Here is a 24,964-nt window from a genome sequence, read left to right on the forward strand (position 1 = left end):
GTGGTTGGTTTTGCGACCGGTCACTGCCCCGTTAAATATCACCTAAAGACGATGGGCATGGTAGAGGACTGTAAAGTATCTTTGGGCTAACCAATGATGGTTGACCATATTCGTTGTTTTACAACATCAAAACTACTTTGAAATAAACAATTAAGTAGTAAAGTAAAGTAGTTAGACTTGGTTTCAATAATCCTACGACCATACTCGTACGAACCCCAGAATATTGAGACATCTATCTATTTACAGACCGCTCTTAGATATCAAAAAAATCCTATCTTATGAAAAGTTATAATTATCTATAATTATGTTTATAAAGTACGTAATCTGATATCCTAATAGAACTCAAGTGTCCAAGAGACACCCGGAATCAATTACCTGTGATGTGGGTCCCCATTAAGATCGTGTATCTTAATGAATACAATAAACCTTAAATTTAAGTAGCTGAATTTATGATTTTTCACAGTCACATCAATTTATGATAGAAATTTGGTAATCTGAGAGGATACGAGGGTAAAAATAAGGAACGTTATTGTATCCTTTAATTAAATGAGAGATCCCAAAGGTCCGAACCAGAGTGATGTCACAAGAGATTGTATCTTTGTGCAATATTTTCAAATTTAAATAATTTTAAATGGAAAATTGTTATGTCAAAACAAGGAAGACAAGTGCAGATTCAGCGAGCGAGCCATGGAAACAGGAAAGTAGAGTAGATGTAGAGTCTTGTACAGAATATCTTATAGGTATAGATTTCCCGAAACAATTTACAATCTAAAGAATTATCTTTGGGGTATTTACCAACGTTTTATGTACTTGAAGAAACAAAAAACAATTTTTTGTAGTCTTCTGGTATTTCGTTGATAATTTCACCCCTAATATTAAAAGTGAACAAATCACAATAAACTTATTTTTTAACTAGCTTTATTATAAAATTCGATATTTTTATCAGGTCATATTGAATTAAGAATGTCACTTTCCAAGTCAAATTTATAAAAACTTGTTTTCATTACACACCACGTATAATTTTATTTATGACTGTACAAACGCGTAATAGTATATTGCCTTGTGTCAGTTCGCTCACCCCTTTGAGCCCGTAGCACTTTTCTTTCAAATAATTCATATACAGTGTGTCTACTTAAGCTGAAACCATGGGGAAAACTTTTTTATTAGTGGTTTTATTAAAACAATTTATTCTTCGTAAAAAGTTCTGCACGGTCCAAAAGTTGAAATGCAGTCATCAGATATCAGTTTTTTTAAGCAGTATACGAGGTTTGTCAAATAATTCGAATTTTGTGCAATTTAGGAAATTGTTTTGAATTGGAAGTTATATTACAGCCATTTATTATGAAAATTCAGGTTTTGTGATTATTTAGCAATAATTCCGTATTAATTATTCTGGTAGGAGTAAATACTGAATTAGAAGTGATGCTTTCTGTCGTAGGAGACCCAAAAATGTCTTTAAGAAAGGGGCTCTGCAATCCAAACTACATCAGTAAGTAAAGATACTCCTTGAAAATATATTTAATGTGAATGTGTCATCAGATATTTTTTGGCCTCGTCTGTTAATTTGATATCACTTGATTTTTTTATGGGGTTCCTTAAAACAACGGGTTTATCAGAGAAGACCATTTGATGATGTAAACCATTTGATGATGTAAACCATTCCTGAAGAATGCCGAAAAATTATGGTAAGGAAAGTAATGCGAGAGTTTGACAAAAGAACAATTAAATGTTTATTTCTCTTTAATAAATATTCACTGAATGGATTTTTCAATTTTTACAATGAATAATTATTATGAATTCGTTACGTATGTAAATGGCAAGGTTGTTCAAAATAAATAGTAATAAATAGAGAGGTTATTATATTTTTCAGCTAGAATAATTTAATACGGAATAATTAGTAAATAATTTTCATAATAAATTGCATATTTTAATATAAATTCCAATTCAAATCAACTTTACTTGATAAAATTTTCCTAAATTGCACAAAATTCAAATGTTTTGACAAACCTCGTATACTGCGTAAAAAAATTAATATCTGATGACTGCATTTCAACTATTGCAGACTTATTTTCGTAAAACTATTAATAAAATAAAGTTTTCCAACTTAAGTGGACATACTGTATATAAATACGCGTTTCGTTTCGCCTGCTCTATTAGCACACTGCATTGTATTGAACCTCTTGCAGAATTTGCAGGAACGTTAAATTCGGCAACAGCGAGCGCGTTTCTCTCAATGCAGTGCAGCCGTGCGCTCCTCCTCTATCTAATATTCCACTTTCAATTCCACAATCAGACAATCGAACGCGAATTTCGCCGATAGCGGCAACAGCAGGACTTCGCTGCGTGTTTGTAGTGCGTGTACATATTGCATTTTTGGTAGAGGTAGTGTGTGCGTGTGTGTGTATGTGCGAGGTTTGATATCAACGGATAAAATCGTTGTTTTCATATAAGCGACAACATGAAATTTTTATAGAAGGATATACGTGGCTGTCGTTTCAACGTAAGTGTTCATTTCGTTATATTGCACAAAAATTAAATTTAAGGTTATACGCATCGAGTTTAGTGTGTTGCGCATGGCATGGCCTTTAACATCAAGGCCGATTCAAGTGCGTAAGTGAGGATAGATAGATATGTATTATATATGTTTGTACAGGAGCGGGCCGGGAACTATTGTTCCTAATAAGAACGAACAGTATTTTTTTATGTATTTTGCATTTTTATTATACGTAGTCTTTTCTTTTTTTATTTCAACGTATGTAAAATTGATTTTTAGCGTTTAGTTTTTGTACGTAACGTCACTAGTTTAGAAAATTGAACTTTTTGTGTGTTGTCGCGAATTTTGTGGTTGATAATGTTTTGTTTGTTTTAATAAATCAAAATTGAATAGCTCGAGTTTAATGTATGTAAAAAAAAACTGAAACAGGTCGATTTTTATTATTAAACCGATAATTAAAAGTATGAAAATTTTAAACGGGTTATGTGGCACTTTGTTGGAGATTTGTAGTCCTCCGTTCAGCGATATAAAGTTTTGTTAATTTTATACTTTCGCACTCCCCTCGTTTTTTGGCTCTAGAAAATCGATTAATCTTCCGATTTCGTTGATTTTTTTTAAAATCCTCGTTATTACGGCTGATTTATGAAAAAAAATATGGGAAATATCTCACCTGGAGATTTCATATGGTTTTATGACTTTAAATGTGATCTAAAACACATTTCTTCGCATATAATCGTTCATAACTTTTTTACAAAGCGTCAAACGCAGTTCATGTAGTTTTTTTTTGTTAATCTACACAAAAAAACGAATATTTTGGAACAAAATAATGTTTGTTTATTCATTTTTTATCACTAACAATCAACCTTATTAAGATACCATTTTTTTAATGGTGAAAATTTTCAATTTTTCAAAGTTAACTTTTAATATTGTACACTTGATTACAATAAGTGATTTTGTTCATATTTAACTTTAATGATTACTTAATAAAAAAATAACAAACGATTATATGTGAGAAAAGGTTGATTTTAAGATAAATTTTTATTATTTTTAATTGTAAAATCATGATAAATCAACATTTTTGTATATTTTTTTTCCATATTATTCGTTTTTTGCGTAGGTTATGAAAAAAAGTATATAACAACTTCAATTGATTATTTGGAAAAAAGTTATCAACAATTATACGTGAATGAAGGCATTTTCTTGAACATTTAAAGTCCCGAAACTAATATAAGATTTAATTTTTTTTATCCCCGTAATTTTTTTCGTAAATCCGCCGTAGAAACGAAGATTTCAAAAAAAATTCATCGAAATCGGATGATTTTTCGATTTTCTAGAGCCCAAAAAACGAGGGGACCGCGAAAGTTCAAAATTACCAGAGTTTTTTTAAATTTAGTGGAATCATAACTGAGAAAATTAATTTTAAGGATGTAAAATTTTGATAATGTTGAATAATGTTCAAAATTACCAATTTTTTTTTAAATTTCCTGGAATCATAACTGAGAAAATGAATTTTAAGGATGTAAAATTTTGATAATGTTGAATAATGTTCAAAATTACCAATTTTTTTTTAAATTTCCTGGAATCATAACTGAGAAAATGAATTTTAAGGATGTAAAATTTTGATAATGTTGAATAATGTTCAAAATTACCAGAGTTTTTTTAAATTTCGTTGAATCATAACTGAGAAAATTAATTTTTGAGATGTAAAATTTTGATAATGTTGAATAATGTTCAAAATTACCAATTTTTTTTTAAATTTCCTGGAATCATAACTGAGAAAATGAATTTTAAGGATGTAAAATTTTGATAATGTTGAATAATGTTCAAAATTACCAGAGTTTTTTTAAATTTCGTTGAATCATAACTGAGAAAATTAATTTTTGAGATGTAAAATTTTGATAATGTTGAATAATGTTCAAAATAACCAATTTTTTTTTTAATTTTGTGGAATCATAACTGAGAAAATTAATTTTTAAGATGTAAAATTTTGATAATGTTGAATAATGTTCAAAATTACCAATTTTTTTTTTAAATTTAGTGGAATCATAACTGAGAAAATGAATTTTAAGGATGTAAAATTTTGATAATGTTGAATAATGTTCAAAATTACCACCAGTCACTTTTTGACAATAAACCAGGCGATTTTGGAATTCTCGTACAACATTTTGTATGACCTCAGTGGTTATTTTGTTAATTTCTTCCGTTATCCTAACTTATAAATCAGTAATATTGTCTGGTCTATTAAAATACATTTTAGATTTTAAATAACCCCATTAGAAGTAATCGATAGGACTCAAATCGGGGTATCTAGCCGACCATTCGATCGTTCCACGACTCGGGAAAAACTTCGTTAAAGTAATTTCTAACTGTACGTGCAAAACGCGGTAAAGCCCCATCTTGTCAATAGCGGATCCAGGGACTTGACAAAGGGGGGTCATTAGTATGGAGACATGGAATTTTAAGCCTTTTATCCACAAAATATAAGTTAATTACGTTGTTTTTGACGAATTTTACGCAATTTTTATTGTAAACCTCAATTCCCCATCGACTTTAAAACGATAAACCAAGTTGATTAATCAGAGTTTAGGGGAGGGGGTCATGACCCCCTCCTGGATCCGCGCTTACGTAGTAAATAGTAAATTGGCAGGACCAGGTGCGATTGAAGGTCATCGTCATTTGTGAAAGTTTGACCATTCAAGGTATACTATAAACTTCGAAATAAATGGTATTCAGATGGTACCAGATCAGGGTTGTATGGGGGATGTGGCATCACTCCACAGCCAAGCTCCAATAGTTTCGCACGAGTTGCCAAATATGCGGAGGCCTTGCATTATCACGATGGAACATTAAACCTTTCCGATTTGACAATTCTGGTTATTTTTTTTCATCCAGTTTCATTAATTGTTGGCAGTAAACATCAGAATTGATGGTTTGGTTTTTTTGAAGTAGCTCAAAAAACACAACACCTTGAGAATCTCACCAAACTGACAGCATGAGTTTTTTGTATTGTTTTTTAGCTTTCGATGTGGTTTGTGCTGGTTCATCGTGTTGGCTCCATGATCGATATCGAACTATGTTACTACAGGATGATTCTTTTCAAGAATGAGTCGATTTCATTTCGTTTCAGACGTTTCTTCGTTCGTTTTCGTTTCAGTTCGTATAACAGTTCTTGGTGCTACAGTCTGTCAAAATCCTGGACTTGCTCCACTATCAAATATTCGTTTCTGAATCTAAATTGATGATATGAAATCCAGTTCCATGGATGTAGGTCTTCAGTTATCATACTTGGTTGCTTTTTAAGAAGTTTTGCCATTGTTGGTAGTAAGATTATTGGATGGTAAGATGACACGTTGGTTGGGTCTGTGTTGAGTCTTAGATAGCGTTCTAAATGTATATTAGCATGACTACTCCATTTTTTAGTAATTCCTTTAGCATTGTGGCGATAATAAACTAAAATTTTTGTTTCTACATTTGTTTCTAAATCTGTAATTTGCAATAATTCCCATTATTGAAGCAATCTAATATAAACTAAGGTATTGACTGCATAATTTGTCGTAGGACACTTTTGAGACAACTTTTGTATTATGTCGTAAGTGAATTTTTTCAATTTCTGCGTATATTTCGTGTATATGTATATAAAATACGAAAACAAATACGGTTAACTATTAATAAATATATCTTTCACTTTTATGCTAAATAACTAGGTGAAATTTCCATTTGTAAAATAATAAAGTCTCCAATTAATTTACGCATCGAATTTATTGACGATTTTGAAATATGGAAGCCAATTAAAAGGTACAAAACATGTTAAGAAATTTTAAATACGAAATATCTAAAAAGCTTAATATTAATTTTGTGTGAATGAAAGGTGTGTCCTTAGAGTGTCGTTTCGTACAATAAATCTATAGAAATAAAATACCACGATGGTTGTCTGGAACCTAGGATCCATGTTACGAGTTGTTTCAAGTTATTGAAAAAAAAAAATGAACCAGAAACTTTTTTTATTTAATTTTGTCTAAAATACTCATTGAAAACAACGTTTCATTTATACCACGAGGCCTATCTGGAACCTTTAATCTTTGTTTTGAGTTGTTTCAAGTTTGTTCTCAATAGTTGTAGAAAATTGCTTTCGAAAAAAAATTTTTTTGATAAAATTGATCATATTATTTAACTAATATCTCACTGCCACCTCAATTTCGAGTAACCGATATTATAAGGATTGTTCTGATTTGTTCTAATTTTTCCCAGATTTTAGCGATTGTTATAAGTTGTTCTAGGTTTGTTCTAAATTTTTCCAAAATATCGCATTCGAAAATAATATGCAACCAAAACGACGATTATCATCGCGATATCGTAACGTTTTTATTTTCGATTTGCTCCAAAAATTGCATTTTCAACCCTATTAAGTCTTAGAACAAAGTAGAACACATCTAGAACAACTTAGAATAATCGTCAAAATCTAGGAAAAAGTTAGAACAATTCATATAATAGCGATTTCTCGAAATTGAGGTGGCAGTGAGGTTGATTAAGTAATATTCTAGAACAATTTAGAACAAACCAAAACGACGATTATCATCGCGATATCTTAAATTTCGTTTTTATTTTCGATTTGCTCTAAAAATTGCATTTTCAACCCTATTAAGTCTTAGAACAAAGTAGAACACATCTAGAACAACTTAGAATAATCGTCAAAATCTAGGAAAAAGTTAGAACAATTCATATAATAGCGATTTCTCGTAATTGAGGTGGCAGTGAGATTGATTAAGTAATATTCTAGAACAATTTAGAACAAACCAAAACGACGATTATCATCGCGATATCTTAAATTTCGTTTTTATTTTCGATTTGCTCTAAAAATTGCATTTTCAACCCTATTACGTCTTAGAACAAAGTAGAACACATCTAGAACAACTTAGAATAATCATCAATATTCAGGAAAAAGTTAGAACAATTCATATAATAGCGATTTCTCGAAATTGAGGTGGCAGTGAGGTTGATTAAGTAATATTCTAGAACAATTTAGAACAAACCAAAACGATGATCATCATCGCGATATCTTAAATTCATTTTTTTTTAATTTGCTCTAAAAATTGCATTTTCAACCCTATTAAGTCTTAGAACAAAGTAGAACACATCTAGAACAACTTAGAATAATCGTCAAAATCTAGGAAAAAGTTAGAACAATTCATATAATAGCGATTTCTCGTAATTGAGGTGGCAGTGAGATTGATTAAGTAATATTCTAGAACAAATGAGAACAAACCAAAACGACGATCATCATCGCGATATCTTAAATTCGTTTTTATTTTCGATTTGCTCTAAAAATTGCATTTTCAACCCTATTACGTCTTAGAACAAAGTAGAACACATCTAGAACAACTTAGAATAATCGTCAAAATCTAGGAAAAAGTTAGAACAACTTATATAATAGCGATTTCTCGTAATTGAGGTGGCAGTGAGATTGATTAAGTAATATTCTAGAACAATTTAGAACAAACCAAAACGACGATTATCATCGCGATATCTTAAATTTCGTTTTTATTTTCGATTTGCTCTAAAAATTGCATTTTCAACCCTATTACGTCTTAGAACAAAGTAGAACACATCTAGAACAACTTAGAATAATCATCAATATTCAGGAAAAAGTTAGAACAATTCATATAATAGCGATTTCTCGAAATTGAGGTGGCAGTGAGGTTGATTAAGTAATATTCTAGAACAATTTAGAACAAACCAAAACGATGATCATCATCGCGATATCTTAAATTCATTTTTTTTTAATTTGCTCTAAAAATTGCATTTTCAACCCTATTATGTCTTAGAACAAAGTAGAACACATCTAGAACAACTTAGAATAATCGTCAAAATCTAGGAAAAAGTTAGAACAACTTATATAATAGCGATTTCTCGTAATTGAGGTGGCAGTGAGATTGATTAAGTAATATTCTAGAACAAATGAGAACAAACCAAAACGACGATCATCATCGCGATATCTTAAATTCGTTTTTTTTTTCAATTTGCTCTAAAAATTGCATTTTCAACCCTATTACGTCTTAGAACAAAGTAGAACACATCTAGAACAACTTAGAATAATCGTCAAAATCTAGGAAAAAGTTAGAACAACTTATATAATAGCGATTTCTCGTAATTGAGGTGGCAGTGAGATTGATTAAGTAATATTCTAGAACAATTTAGAACAAACCAGAACGACGATTATCATCGCGATATCTTAAATTTCGTTTTTATTTTCGATTTGCTCTAAAAATTGCATTTTCAACCCTATTACGTCTTAGAACAAAGTAGAACACATCTAGAACAACTTAGAATAATCATCAATATTCAGGAAAAAGTTAGAACAATTCATATAATAGCGATTTCTCGAAATTGAGGTGGCAGTGAGGTTGATTAAGTAATATTCTAGAACAATTTAGAACAAACCAAAACGATGATCATCATCGCGATATCTTAAATTCATTTTTTTTTAATTTGCTCTAAAAATTGCATTTTCAACCCTATTACGTCTTAGAACAAAGTAGAACACATCTAGAACAACTTAGAATAATCGTCAAAATCTAGGAAAAAGTTAGAACAACTTATATAATAGCGATTTCTCGTAATTGAGGTGGCAGTGAGATTGATTAAGTAATATTCTAGAACAAATGAGAACAAACCAAAACGACGATCATCATCGCGATATCTTAAATTCGTTTTTTTTTCAATTTGCTCTAAAAATTGCATTTTCAACCCTATTACGTCTTAGAACAAAGTAGAACACATCTAGAACAACTTAGAATAATCGTCAAAATCTAGGAAAAAGTTAGAACAACTTATATAATAGCGATTTCTCGTAATTGAGGTGGCAGTGAGATTGATTAAGTAATATTCTAGAACAATTTAGAACAAACCAGAACGACGATTATCATCGCGATATCTTAAATTCGTTTTTATTTTCGATTTGCTCTAAAAACTGCATTTTCAACCCTATTACGTCTTAGAACAAAGTAGAACACATCTAGAACAACTTAGAATAAACGTCAAAATCTAGGAAAAAGTTAGAACAACTTATATAATAGCGATTTCTCGAAATTGAGGTGGCAGTGAGATTGATTAAGTAATATTCTAGAACAATTTAGAACAAACCAGAACGACGATTATCATCGCGATATCTTAAATTCGTTCCTTTTTTCTCAATTTTCTATAAAAGTTTTAGAACAAAGTAGAATAAACCTAGTAAACTTGCTCTTCAAAGTTTTGTCAACGTTTCCTGGGGGTTGATTTATACAATTGTAGAAACTAGACTAACTAACCTAACCCCATGGCGTTTTAGAGTTACTCGTTACTCTTTAGTCCAGTGCTAAAGTATTCGAAAATAGTAAAACATGGATACAATTTTGAAGTGGGGAAGTAGAAAGGGATGAATCTTTAAGGGTAGAACTAATAGCTTTTAATAAAAAAAGCTAAAGAGCAAATTTATAGGTACGATCTACGATGTTTCCTGTCACATTTTGTATACATAACCTCAAAATTCAATCGAGTTTTATGGTTTTTTATTATCTGTTTTACAAAATTTGTCTCAAACGCACTATAATTGTTTGATTTGGAATGTTTATATTATTCACCTTATTCTGATTTAATAATAAAAAGCGTCAAAATATTGATTTTCCCGGAAAATGCAAAAAAACGAACGAAACTCAATTCCGAAATTCTTTTTAATCAATTTTACAATTTTTAGGTTTTTTACTAAAATTTTCCGCTTAAATTACTTGACATTCGATATTAAATTAAAATCAGGTAAACAAATATTTATAAGTTTTTACCGCATTTTGTAAAAAAATGTTTTTTTTTTTTAATTTTTCATATAAAGTTTTAGGTTGTGTGAAAAAAATTTAGATACAAAAGTTATAGGATTTGTTCTAGTTTTACTTACCGCAAATCGTTTTTTTTACCCTTAAAACCTCACCCCCTCCACTTCCCGACATTACTTGGTCCTTTTTTTATATTCTCTTCCTTTCCCTATGAGTTTCATCCTACTAGTATATTTTTTTTTGATATTGACCCTCAACTAATTTTGCTTATTCGCATTTATTTGTTGCAGCTCATAATTTTTTCCAGTCCGGTGTTGAGATGGACTCACAGCAACAGCAATTTTGTCTAAAATGGAACAGTTTCGGATCGAATTTAGCGACATCTTTTAGTAATTTATTCAAATCGGAAACGCTGGCCGATGTTACGCTGTTTTGTGACGGTAAGTAAAAAATCATAACAAATTCACTGTTTTTTTATAGAACCCCGAATTAATCGCATTGGTATGAATAGATAAGCGCGTGACCTTGTTGTTTTTTGTTATTCCTATTTTTAATTATATCCATTATTAATTTTTGTTGTTGTTTGTTTCGGTAGTCGAGGCTCAAATTTTTTATGTCGCCTTTCCAACTTTCTTTTTTTATATTTTTGATATAATTGTGAAATACGAAGTTAAAAATTTCTACCCTTATCTCTAATTTCAATAATTAGAACTTCAATATACGGGGTGTTCCGCATAAAATATGATTACTTGGAACAATTCAACTCTATGTCAAGCTGTACCTCTAAAGAGTTATAGGGCTTCAAAGTAGGGGTTAAAATTTCGAAAAAAATTAGTTTCCATGCAGTCCTTCAATTTAAAAATACCAAATTTGGTATACTGAATAGAAAGGGTTAATAATGGTCAATCTATTTAGTTCAAATCGCGACAAGTCGGCGAAAAATCAATATTTTTTTGTTACGATTTTTTTCCCGGCCGTTTTCAGTTGCCCGCCCGGTACTATACTACGGAGATAAAAATTTTCATTTATTATTGGTCGTATGGTGTAAATTATAAAAATTGAGTGGGAGTAAAATTTGTTATTAATAATTAAAAAGTTTCGTTGTTATCTTTTTCAAATAATATCAAAGTAGGTCAAGAATATGTTCGACCGAACCCTTGAACCATCGTATATTATTCCTAATATGAATAAATTTAATTAAAAATATCAAAATCATTCATACGAAAGATTATTTGATTATTTTTTAGCATTAACTATTTTTTTTAAATCAAATTAAACCAACAAAATATGAATGAATGATTTAAAATAAGTAGAAAAACCGCATTTTTTACCATTAGCAATTAAAAAAATTCTTAACTCGGTGGTTTTTGAGAAATCTTGATTAACATCTATACAAAAAACGAGGGTTGATACTTAAATTTCGAAATAGACAAACTAAAACAAATATTTATTATTAGACCTGGCTTAATTACATTTTGACATAAGTTTGAACCAACTGTCGAAGATATCTTCTATTCCGATTGAGGTACCTCCACCAAAATAAAAAAAAACAAACTAAAATTAAAGTTAACAATACAATTATGAATGCAATCATTCAGCTGATTTGACTAACATTTGGTTAAGTGTCTTCCTACTTTTCCCAGAAATGGCTCAGTACTGATCAGGTCGCTGCAAATGAGAATCATACCAAGTATCACTGAATACCAGAGGATCTTCGTGGATCATTTTACCATTTTGTCTGTTCAGCAGGTAGTAACTTGATGCAGAATTTAGCGCAGTTTAAACGAGAACAGCTGCTGCATTCGCAGTAAAGTGGAAAAGCTACATTGGAGGACGTATCAAACTCTTTATTAGGCAATTGCCATTTATTTTTGACTTGCGAGTAAATGAAGAAATCATTGGGTGCCAATGATGGATGCCTCTAGTATCTGTAAACAACTCAAGTGTCAACATGTTCTGGGTACGTTGTCAAACTTTATGATGTCAATGTCAGATTTGACATAGTTCCATCAGTGTTGCCATATCTCAAAACTCAAATAGCAACCATCTTATAGTGTTATCGTAATTTAACAAATGTTTTGTTGATCTGTAGCAAGTTTAAATGAAATTTTGTATGGGAAAAGTTACATTTTGGTAAAATTAATCAATTTGTTCCTAATAATGCCTAAAATTTCTTTCGTTTCGGCACATCTACAGTTTGATGATGACAATAACAGTCACCGATAAGGTATTTCACGAAGCGATACAACCCGAATAAGACAGGGTGGATATTCAAGAACCTACTGAGAAGTCCCAGACATCCAGAGTCCATTATAGAATAGTTTTTCCTTGCAAGTTTTAAGCGTTCCGTTGAAATGAGTTGTCGTTTGTGGTGGTATGCCCATCCGGTGAGAATTTAACATACCGAGATACTAAATAGTCATTACTCCATTACAACAACTTTTCGTGATTTATCTAAGGCTTTCGATTGGGTTAATCACAATATTTTAATCAATAAATTGCAGTACTGCGATTTCAAAGTAACACATTTCGCATGGTTCAAGTCATATTTTACCAACAGAAGTCACCTTGTAAGGGTTGATAAAACGATATCATCTTACAAGCTAATAGAATGTGGAGTACCTCAAGGCTCAGTAATAGGCCCTATTTTGTTTTTTTATCAAGAGCTCAATATTTTACAATGCAAAAAAATGCACAATCACTTGCCAATTGGTAAATACTATTAACTATAATTTTGTTATTCATTGGGGTTTTTTTCTGTATTTCAAATTGTTTTATCTCTATTTAGTTATTTTTATGTTTGTTTTTTCAGTTTTTGCAAGATTTTGTCCACAAATTGTAACAATTTTTCGACAATGAAACATTTTTCTCTAAATCTGCGTCTATGGGTAATCTATGATGTGTCATGTACGTAGTGCAATACATAAGTTTCCAGCCTTAGAAAGTAAGGTCATAAATAAAAAAAAAATGTTGTTTCTTCTGAATCTATATTTATTTCCACAAAATTTTTAAAATTTCTGTTCTTATACCGCCTATTTAATTTCATATTAAATCTTCTGTCCCTTAACTCGAATAATCGAACGAACCAGATCAGGGCTAAATTAAAAAAATGTTAATAATATTTTCTCATTGTTTATTCATGAAATTTTTTATTATTCTCACGAGTTTTGATCTAAATACGTTAATTTACTTTATCAAACCGCAGATATCGAAATGTGTTTTGTGTTCCTGCCTAAATCCAAGGATATTTGTTCGTATACAAGGTGTCTCAATATAATATTTAGCCAACAGCGAAAGGCTTTGGTGTGCTTAGTCCAATTGCCATAAAATATTTGTCGGTAAAATCTGCCTCTCAATCGAAAAATCTAAAAAGACCGATTCAAAACTTGACGCAGAAACAAGAAAAAAAGGGATTGATTCGTTGGATAGAACAAAAACAAGTCTTCTAACTTTGCTAACATTAAATTATTTAACACACAACTCCTCGGTATCGATATCAGTTTAAAGTTTTTCCTGACACCTGGAGATTCTTCAATTAGTTTTATAGAAACATTTTGTGTCGCAAAAATCTTGGAAAAAGTGTGTTTATTTGGAAATAAGTCCAGTTGTATTCTTCAAGAGTTTCAATATCACATTTTGGTCTACCTAGATTTTTTAATTTTATATTTTCAAATACACCCTCTAGTGGTGAATCTAAGATACCGAAAATAGTTTCCACGTGTTTCTGGGAGCCCCTTTTGTTATATTTTTTTACCCTGAAACTGTAATATTTGGTCGGCATCACATGACATGCTTCGCTGGAACTGCAAATTTGCCGTGTTTGCTCGCAATGGGTCCACCACTTCACATTCAACGGAAAATAACAATCAAAACAATGGGCTGAAAAGGGAAAACCGGCTCCGAAGAGGGCAAACGGCCGCATTTGTTTAAAAAGAAAGTGTAGTTTCATCAATGCACCAGCTCAACAACAAATAAAAAGAATTAAAGTTTGAATCATGCACCCTAATCGCCGGATTTAGCCTCCTCGGATTATTTCGGATAACCGAAGATGCGCGAGAATTACTATTTAATCGATTGATCGCTTTTATTAGTTAAATTTTGCGTCTATATTAGTAGGTTATTAATTTTATAGAATATAAAAAATTATTTATCGGCCCACGCCATAAAATTAACCATACCATTATCGTGTATTGCGATATCAACAAATTATTCATCACTTTAAACTTTCGAAATCGCGGAATCTCTAATAAATTAATTGTTTTGTTGTCATTTCTCTACTTGTAAGTCATTAAATATAGATATTATTATTTTTTCAACAACCCTTTATGCTGTAATTAAAATTTAGTACCGAATAAAAATGATCAATTAAATCCGCACCAGATGCACGTTGTTGTAAAACGTTCCAACAACATCTCGTCACATATTCACACACACACACACACACACAAACATACTGTTGTGACATGTTTATTTTGATTATGCACTTGACCTACTGACACAAATTAGTCGTGTTATGCACTTCGTTTACGTATCTACAAATAGATATCGAAGCTCTTGTGCAATATATTTACTTTGTTGGAATCCTTGTATTAACGATATAAACCAGTGATGTACTCATTTGAATTTGCGCGGGAAAAAATTTTGTGACAATGAAAGCAATCCATAGATAAATACAAAATGGCCGTGAAAAGAATAAACAATTTTGACAATTGAATAATTTAATAATATATTTATACCGATAAATGTGTTTGTTTAATCAATTACATGAAAAAATTAAATTTCTGATGAATTTGAAATAAATAATGGATGGATGTATTATTTCAATTTAGGTTATTTCTACTAGAATTAGTTTCGAAATATTGACGTCAGTCGACGTAAAATTAAAATACACTGAGAAAACTATACTCAAATGATTACACTAGAGGATATAAAAGTTTTCTTATTTTTACTATAAGAACTTGATTATTTTTAAATGTGTGTCAATATACGAGGGCTGTTTGGTGAAAAAATTACTACTAACTGCGTAAATCATAGTGACGTCCTTATTAGTGACAGATAATTCAAAAATTAATTTCAGTTGAAGTAAAAATGTGCTTAATGTCTCCTCAATTAACTGAAATTCAGAAAGCAGCCTTTATTTCCAAATTCGGTCTATCAGAAGGCTGGTAACTGATCTAGTTCTTAATGAGAGTACCTAACATAACCTAACATAACCTTGAAAAGGTTGTTGTATTGTTTGATTTTTTTGGAAGTATTGCTTCCAAATAATTGTGCGCAATCCAGAGTTGTGTTTTCACTTAATTATATGTATCGTGATCGCGACTTTTCCGAGCGAATTGTCTACACAGATGAAGACGCATTCAAGTCGTGCAACGACTCTGAAGTTTTATTTCGGTCGTGCTAACCCGTTCCGAGTCCCCAAACTGTCTAAATTCAACCTGGCTATCATTTATTCAATTTTGTTTTTCAGGTGTAAGCTTTAGAGCTCATAAATTGATTCTGGCGGCGTGTAGTAAACACCTAGCCGATCTATTCGAAACTGCTCCACTTCACCAAAATTTACTCGTCATACTCGATAATACGTCCGCCACTAACATGTCCGCTCTCTTGGAATTTATGTACAAGGGAGAAGTACACGTTTCGCAGGATTCCCTGTCCAGTTTTTTGAAAGCCGCGGAATGTTTACAAGTGAAAGGATTGAGTATCGAACACGAGAAATTGGCCGTTGCGCAGGGTCACAGCATCACTCCCATGGATACTGGAATAGATTCGCCCGGAAAACATTCTAAGGTAAGATGGAATCCAAAATGTCAACACACTTTTCAAATATTGGAAATGTTTTTAGACATTTTTATGGTGATCCCTATGGACTGAAAAGTTATCGTAAATATCCAACGTTTAACCATCAAAAATCCCTTGAATGACTTTTGTTTCGATGACTTAACTAGAAGTGGGGGATCTTGATGAAATGGCCGCTTGTTCTAATATCAAATCGATTTTTTAAAATATGATCTGATCTGAAACATGTACCAGAAACATGAAAGATTCACCCTTTCTAGTAAGGTCATCGAAAAAAAAATCATTCAAGGAAATTTTATGACTAGAAGTTGAATGTAAAATTCTTGATAGAAATCTCTTGCACTTAGTGAGCACTCAAATCCTGTTTGAATAATTTATTGTTGAAGTTGGCAGACCCACCTAACCTATTCTAACCTAATTTCACCCAATATAACCTAATCTAATCTAACCTAACCTAACCTAATCTAACCAAATTATGCGTTAAGGAACAAAATGAAAATGGAATCGATTTTAAAAACGATAATGGGTATTGAAAACGCATCTGTCTCATCAATATCCACCACTTTCAGTGAGGTCAAGGAATCAAAATTCATTCAACGGATTTTTGATGGTTAAATGTTAAATATGGAAAACTTTTTGAGAATAATCTGTTGCACTTGATAAGCACTTAATTATTATGTGAAACAAAAGGTAAAAAATTATTTTTATTTCAATAGAGATCGCCAAATTTTAAAAACCCGGCAGACCTTTTCTTATTATTTTTGACACGTTTTTAGGTTATTTTTTTGACTTGGGGCTGCCAATTTTATAGGGGTCTTATGGTGAGTTATGCTGAAAAAAATAAAATATAGAGAAAATGAAAGTAACATAATAATTAAACGAAATAAAAAAAAAATTCGTTCGAATAAAAAAAATTACATAATTTTAAACATAAGCTCCGACCAATTTAAAGATAAAATTTTACGTATGCATATTTTTCAATGTCACTTGTCTCCCGTCATTTGTCATCTGGATTTTGAAACGTTTTAGTATAAATATTTTTCGTATTTTTTCTTTGGTATTCTAAACACAAAATATTTGAATATATTCATGGGTTGTGATTTGATGATGGCTGACGTTACACAAAACAACTTTTGTTTTGGTTTGGATGACATAAAACAAAAAAAAGTGAATTATCTTTTTCCTAAGTTGTGTTATTTTTTAGTCTTTTGTGAACGTCATTCTTGAAGAAAACTCTTATTTTTGATTTTATTTCTGTATGAATCCAATTTTACATTGCAGAGGTAAAATTTTGCGTATGCGAATGTATATTTCAATGTCACTTGTCTCCCGTCATTTGTCATCTGAGTTTTGAAACGTTTTAGTATAAATATTTTTCGTATTTTTTCTTTGGTATTCTAAAAACAAAATATTTGAATAGATTCTTGTGTTGTGATTACATAATGGCCGATGCTGCACAGAGCAATTTTTGTTTTGGTTTGGAATATATGGAAAATCTGTCAGCGGTATCACGTCACTACCATGCGCGGAATGCGTTTTCAGATGACATAAAATACAACAAAGTTAATTATATTTTTCTTAAAATATGTCATGTTATTTTTTAGTCTTGTATGAATGACATCCTCAAAGAAAACTCTTCATTTATTTTATTTTATTTCTGTATGAATCCAACTTTACATTGCAGAAGCAAAATTTTGCGTATGCGAAAGTATATTTATATGTCATTTGTCTCCCGTCATTTGTCATCTGAGTTTTGGAACGGTTATACTTTTATGAATATAAAATACTGCCCTATTTATTTAGATATTATATCATTTTTGATACATACAGGGTAAGGAAATTTTAATAGAGGAGAAAACAATCGGAATTTCGCTCATTTTCACAGATACAACCAAATATATATCAACTGTACGTCACAACGTATAGGCAACTATTCTTGCATGCGTGTATATAATGCTGCCGATGGTAAAAACTCATTATCTGATGTAAAGACCTTTTTGACATGTTGTAAGACAAAGGGCAATGAAATATGAGAGTTAATACACCTTTTCAGATAAATGCGTCCGGCATTTTTTGGATCATACATACCCTAATAGGTGGATAGGTCGTGGAAGTTTATTTATTCCGCCACTCAGATCTCCAGACCTAACTTAGATTTGTGGGGCCGAATAAAAGATCTCGTTTACGACGAGGAGATGATTTGATTTAAAGAATACGACAAGCACTACGAAATCAGCTTAGAATTGATATATTTTGAATTTTTATTTGAGAAAAGTTTTGAAACGAAAATGCGCATAATTTGTTAAAGAATTCGATTATCGCATATAAAGTGCCAAAATTTCCGACATTCGTTCTTAGTAGTACTTTAATGCAATCTTTTATCATAACCGTATATAATAATCGTTCACATTTTTGTTTAAACAACTTTTTATTTATATTTAAATTGGGAATTGTCGTTAAGCGAACCGATCAATTTTCTAGTTAGGTTATGTTCGCTTTCGCTTAGAATAGGTTAGGTTAGGTTAGGTTGCTGATAGCTCAAAACGCGATATGTTCTCAAAATCAGTGCCGTTCCGTGTAATTCATAAATCCAGTTTAAAAAGAAGTTAACCAACCGGAAGTACTTTTTTCCGACTTCTGGAACCTCGATAAACAGATTCTTCGACAACGAAAACGCCAAATAACCAAGTGGAATTTAGATTGGATCTAGATCGTTAAAAAAAACAATTTTTCAAGCTATATATATATATATATTCATTTTTTTTAGGTACCAAAGGAAGAAATAGATACTCCGATATCGAACACAACACACCATCAATCCAGCCCGTCCCCAAGTTATTCACCGACAATGTCCCCGTATATGCATCCGCATCATTACAGACCATACGAACCGAGGATGTCGACATCGGGAGCATCTTACGGAGATAACGCCTTGAAACGACCTCTACGAAGTCCTAGCGAAATATTACAGGAAACCGGCAATAGAGCTTCGGTCCTTAGAGACGGAAGCAAAGCTGTAGGAAGACCCGGTTCGCCGGGACAGATGTGCGCTTATAGACCACCTTCCTCTTTATCGAATTTGCCGAATCAACCGGGAGGCGAGACTCCTCCAGAAAGCAGATTCGATCCGGATCCTGCAACCGCTTTGATTTGTCCGGAAACCAATAGTATAGATCGGTTTCAGGATCCGGGACGTCCAGAAGGTAAAAATATTGTTATAAAACGAGTATTTTTTTACTATTTCTGGTTTATTTATAGATTTGAGAAAGAAAATGGACCATGCGATGCAACAAGACGAATCGCCGAGTAGTACCGCAGGAAACGGAACAGGAAACAATAGCAACATGCTCAATAACACCATATCTTCGAACGGTTCTGCCAGATCTCAAGCTAACTACGGCCATGACAGGGAGGCAGATCTTATACAGACCAATATATGGAGTAACGTAGCTGGAAAAATAAATTGCAAAGCCGGAACTGTTAATACAGCGGATGGTGAGAATTTTCTTCATTTTATCAATTTTTTTATCGTTCGTCTCAATATCATCTTCCCGTATAATTCTAATAATATTATTTAGAAACATTTAATAGTCAGTTTACTACCTGAGAGTATCGATTATAACGAAACCTTGTACATCAAATCTGTGTTATATTTTATATAATTTTCTTTAAAAACTCAAATTTTTCTTATAAAAATTATTTTATAATTTAAGTCTTCCTAAATCACCTGATTTGTATATTATTCAACAACAAGCATCAATATTTATAACTTTGTACTTATTTTTGACGTTTTTTATAAATTTATCTGTCAATTTCCTTTTTCCCCTGTACTGTACTGCTTTTGCAGCATTAAAAAAATCCTCATAGTGCTTTAAAACACTTCAAGAATATTTTAAATTACTCCGGAGCATTCGATAATTGTTAACTAATATACACAAAAGCCAATTTCTTCACGATTAATTATAGAAAATAAACAACTAGATGCGTTACATATACGTAAAAGACCTGGTTATAGAGGAAAGAAGAATAACCTATCTTGTCTCGTTACATTCTATTATTCATTTTTTGAAAAACTATAGAAAACAATTAGATACGATTTTTTTGTAATCATATAGGTAAAGGCCACGTTTTCAAGAAAAGAAGAAGAACCTGTCAAGTCTACTATATACAAAACTCTTTTGTTCATAACCTAAAAAACAATCAGATAGTTACCTGTGTAGTCATTTAGATAGAGGCCTAAATATAAAGGAGATAAGATTATGGTTAGAAAGTACGGGGGTAGAAAAAAGAAGAACAATTTACGTATACGCGTCAAAATATGTTGAATAAATGTGGCGCAACATTATCATTAAGGTAAATTTTAAAGGAAGAGGAAAATAGTATTAATGAGAAAATACAAAATAGGGGCACGCTTTCTCGTTATGATTCTTATAGGTTATATTTTGTCTACACCAGCGCCATTTTGGAAGGTTTTTTAAACTGTTATTTATCTATAGAGGGTATAGTGAAAGAGAAATATCTCACGTGGAAAGAAAATTGAGAAAGTCACCAGCTGCATTCGTCAAATAATAGTTCAAAAACCTAATAGGGACAAAGGGTTCAAAATTTTAATATCAGTTTTTACTCGAATAATTCGTTGTATGAAATAATGTGGTCATTATAACCTAAAACAAATTTATACTGATGCTAAAGTGGCCACACCTGTATTTAACACATTTTGACAGACATTTTTCATATACAAACATTGTTCTTTTTCTCTTTAACCTCCACACTTTTTTGGAAAACTCTTGAAAACATGTGAATGTATATAAATAATTTAAGAAAAACAATAATCTGTTGAATCTAAATACTATATTTACTGTCCTTTTTTAATGAACTGAAAAACAAGTGGATTTAATACCTGTGTAATCATATAGGTAAAAGCCTAGTTATACGGTAAAGAAGAATAACCTATAATAACTTTTGTTATAATATTTCATCTTTCCCTTTTTGGAAAACCATAAATAGCTGCGATATTTCTCTAATAAAATAGATAAAGGGCACGTTTTAAGGAAAAGAAGAATAACCTGTCAAATTCGAATTGAGCAATCTAATGAACTGTCAAATTCCATTCAAAAATGATCGCCGTGGGTTAAACAATTGCTTTTGCCATAAGCTTCTGTGTTGAATTTCTTGAATTTCACTTTGCAACCTTTAAAAGTAGTACTCACTAATGTTTGATATTTAATTTAAGTATTTTAAATTTTGTAAATTGCTTGGAAGCTTACTTGCATACTAAAAAACTGCAAAAATACTTAGTTTTATTAATCTCATAGAAACAGATCTAAAAACTATCTATGAGCTCCTCTTAACACCATGAAACAAAAAAATTAATACAGAACAACTGAACTACCCAAAAACACAAAACAAGAAAAGTTAACACGGGGACATACGAGAAAGTCCATTTAAAATGGCCGCCGTAGGGGTAAACAAATGCTTTTGCCGTTTATGTCTGGTTTGTGATGTTATTTGTTCGATTTTACACCTTATTATTTCCAGTTATACTACGAAATAGCTTCGTATAGGGTTGCTACTTAAAGAAGTACAAAATTTTCTCACGGAAACGGAAACCTGTGGAAAATTTGCAAAATTTTAACTAAAGTTCCTTTCATATAATGAAACTCTCTTTGAAGCTGTAAGTGTGTCATTGTACCTTTTAGGTGTCAATAAATTGTCACTTTGCAACCTTAAACTCGTGCAATATTCAGTTTTAGCTGCATTAGTTCCATTGAAATAGATCTAAAATTTATTTGTGAAGTCCTCTTAACACCATAAAATCAGAAAACTCTTACCACGGAAAAAATCAAGAAAAGCTAACATAGGTACAGACCAGAAAATCGATTGTTTACTCCACGGCCGCCATTTTGACGTAGATCAGTTGTTTTTTTAGATTGCCTAATTAGATACGTTACCTGAGTTATCATATAGGTATAGACATAGTTGTAGGGAAAAAGAATAACATATCTAGCCTCTTTACAATCTTTTATCATCTTCTTTTTGTAAAACTGTAATAAAAAATATGATATTTGATTAAACGTTATAAGGAAATGAAGAATAACTTACTTAGTCTTGATACAATTGTTTAAGAATTATTTTACTTTCAGGAAAAAAATTAAAGTGCCCTTTTTGCGAGAGATTATATGGTTACGAGACCAATTTGAGGGCGCACATACGACAGCGACATCAGGGGATCCGAGTACCGTGTCCGTTTTGTTCGCGAACCTTTACCAGAAACAACACGGTCAGAAGACACATAGCGAGGGAGCATAAGGCCGAGCTCAGTTTAAAGGCTTACCAACAGAATCAGCAACAGCAGCAGCAGCAACAACAGCAGGTACACAACCACAATCCTTAAGGTCACGTTTTTAAGGGTATGACAACTACTTCAGATCTGGTGTAAATATTATGTTTTGTGGAGAAGATCCGGTTTGTTTACTGGATAGGAAAATTGTGGTTGATGTTGTTAAACGTAAAATTTTAACTGTAATATTAAGGGAATTTCAGGGTAACAGTTATAAGTGAGAATATTTTGCACATTTTTTTGTATATGTACATCGTAGATTTTTTAAAATTAGATGTATGAATGGGTATAGTGATGTCAAGTTACCAAAAGGTTCGAGTTATTTTATTATGATGGTCAAAAATACTCGAAAAGTAATCGAACTGTGTGGGTCAAAAGTTTTGTATCACATTCTAATATATAAATGAATTATTAAAAAGTTAAACTAATTGAAAATACCATTAGATTCAAATTTATTTAAAAACATGAGCAAAACTACAATTAGAATTATTTTAACAAACTAGTTAACAAACTAATTTCCAATTTAATAAGTTTACACATTTTTAAAAATAACTTCTAACAAAATTATTTTTTTTTCGAATACTTATTTCACAATTAACTAAAGATAATAATACATTTGAATATTCCAAAATCATACGACTGAATAATATTGAAATATTTCTAAAACAAAAAATTGTTAATTTTTTATTTTCGTATAGATGCGTTTTAAACAGTACTTTATTATGAGTAAATAATTTATTTACAAGACATGATCCTTTCGGAAAATGGAGATACGTCCTTTAGGCTGTTTAAACAAAATCACTGTTCCAGAAGACTATTCAACAGAGTTGTACAAGATGGATTCTGAAGAAAAATGGAAATAACATATGTTTTTGACACTATAGATAAAGAAATTTGAATTCTGTGGTTTAGTGTAATGGTACTTTGTGTATGAACCATCAATATACATATTAGAACATTTTTATACCGAATAGTCTGTCAATACAAACATCTGGATCTATTTTTAAACCATCCGTGATTAATTGGAGAGTGTATAACAGATATGGCATAAGAAGAAGAATTGGTCAAGAGATACTTCCTTTAGGCTGTTTAAACAAAATCACTATTCCAGAAGACTATTCCACAGAGTAATTTAAGATAGATTCCGAAGAAAAATGCCATTTACATACGTTTTTGACATTATAGATAAAGAAAATTGAATTCTGTGGTTTAGTGTAATGGTACATTGTTTATTAACCATCAATATACATATTGGAACATTTTTATAACGAATAGAATGTCAATACAAACATCTGGATCTATTTTTAAACCATCTGTGGTTAATTGGAGAGTACATAACACAGATATGGTATAAAAAGGAGAATAAGGTCAAAACATATGTTCTTCAGGGTGTTTAAAAAAAGTTACTGTTCCAGGAGACTATTTTACAGAGTAATTTAAGATAGATTCTAAAGAAAAATGGTAATTACATATATATTTGACACTATAGATAAAAAAATTGAATTCTGTGGTTTAGTGTAATGATACTTTGTGTATTAACCATCAATATACATATTGGAACATTTTTATACCTAAAAGTGTTTCAATACAAACATCTGGATCTATTTTTAAACCATCTGTGGTTAATTGGAGAGTAAAATTCACAGACATGGTGTAAGAAGAAGGACGAAGGATGTTCAATTTTTGATATATTAATACTTTGATTATTTTCGTCAGTGAATTTTTATATTGTAAATATTAATATCAAGAAATCCATTTTTCTTGTTATCAAAAATAGATATACATGACATGAACATGTCCGTTACGTTAATTTAGTTCTGCCATTGGTGGACCGCCTTTAAATGTGGCCTTTAAATGTGGAGTAGACCACGGATCCCAAAAGTTTGGCCACCCCTGATGTATAAATTGGAACTCTATTCTACCCATAGAGAAGAAATAGTAAAGATAGAGAGAGAGTGGGTAAGTGAGCTTGTTCAAGTGGGCCAGAACGGCTGACAGAAAGAGAAAGAACATCGGTTTACCTCTCTCTATTTCTCTATTGTATTCTGATCTATTCTACCTAATAGTCTGTCAATATTAACATCTGGATCTGTTGTTAAACTTTCTTCGTGGTTAATTTAAGAGTACAATAGACCAAGAAGGTCGAGAAATACTTCCTTTAGGGTGCTCGGTGATCGCTCGCTTCTGTGTGGATTGAGTTAAGAATACCAGTCCTGGATCTATTATTAAACTATCCTCCGTTAATATAAGAGAAAAAAAAGAAAAAGGTTTAGAAATTCTTCCTTTAGTGTATTTGAACAGAATTACTTTAATGAGAAGCTTCTTTCATAGTGCCAAATACAAATAACTCGGTTTGGATTGCTTAGATGAGAAAAAAATGGATTTTTTAGTTGTTAACTAGGTTGTAATATCGGGAATTATTGGTGATATTTGTTTTGAACACACTGTTTACATTACCACTGCACGTTCATTCAAAATGACACTGACGGATAGGTAAAATTTACCTTCAGAGTCTGAAGACGGTAA

The 24,964-nt window shown here is 31.3% G+C and overlaps 1 protein-coding gene across 5 annotated transcripts in view; it reads left to right on the forward strand.

Moving 5' to 3' along the window:
- Positions 1 to 24,964, forward strand: part of LOC130899213 (zinc finger protein chinmo-like) — a 125,780-nt gene that overhangs the window by 82,255 nt on the left and 18,561 nt on the right. For 2 of the 5 annotated variants that reach the window (XM_057808964.1, XM_057808960.1), the window contains exons 2-6: positions 10,590 to 10,739; positions 15,770 to 16,089; positions 18,866 to 19,301; positions 19,357 to 19,593; positions 22,242 to 24,704. In XM_057808964.1, the coding sequence (XP_057664947.1) occupies positions 10,619 to 10,739; positions 15,770 to 16,089; positions 18,866 to 19,301; positions 19,357 to 19,593; positions 22,242 to 22,492 (1,365 nt within the window). In that variant the 5' untranslated portion in view covers positions 10,590 to 10,618 and the 3' untranslated portion in view covers positions 22,493 to 24,704. Of the gene's footprint in view, positions 1 to 2,273; positions 2,501 to 10,589; positions 10,740 to 15,769; positions 16,090 to 18,865; positions 19,302 to 19,356; positions 19,594 to 20,213; positions 20,396 to 22,241; positions 24,705 to 24,964 lie in introns of those variants that run through there. The other 3 variants (XM_057808963.1, XM_057808962.1, XM_057808965.1) reach the window with 3 other exon arrangements.

Source organism: Diorhabda carinulata, chromosome 11 (genome assembly GCF_026250575.1).
Source record: "Diorhabda carinulata isolate Delta chromosome 11, icDioCari1.1, whole genome shotgun sequence".
NCBI lineage: Eukaryota > Metazoa > Arthropoda > Insecta > Coleoptera > Chrysomelidae > Diorhabda > Diorhabda carinulata.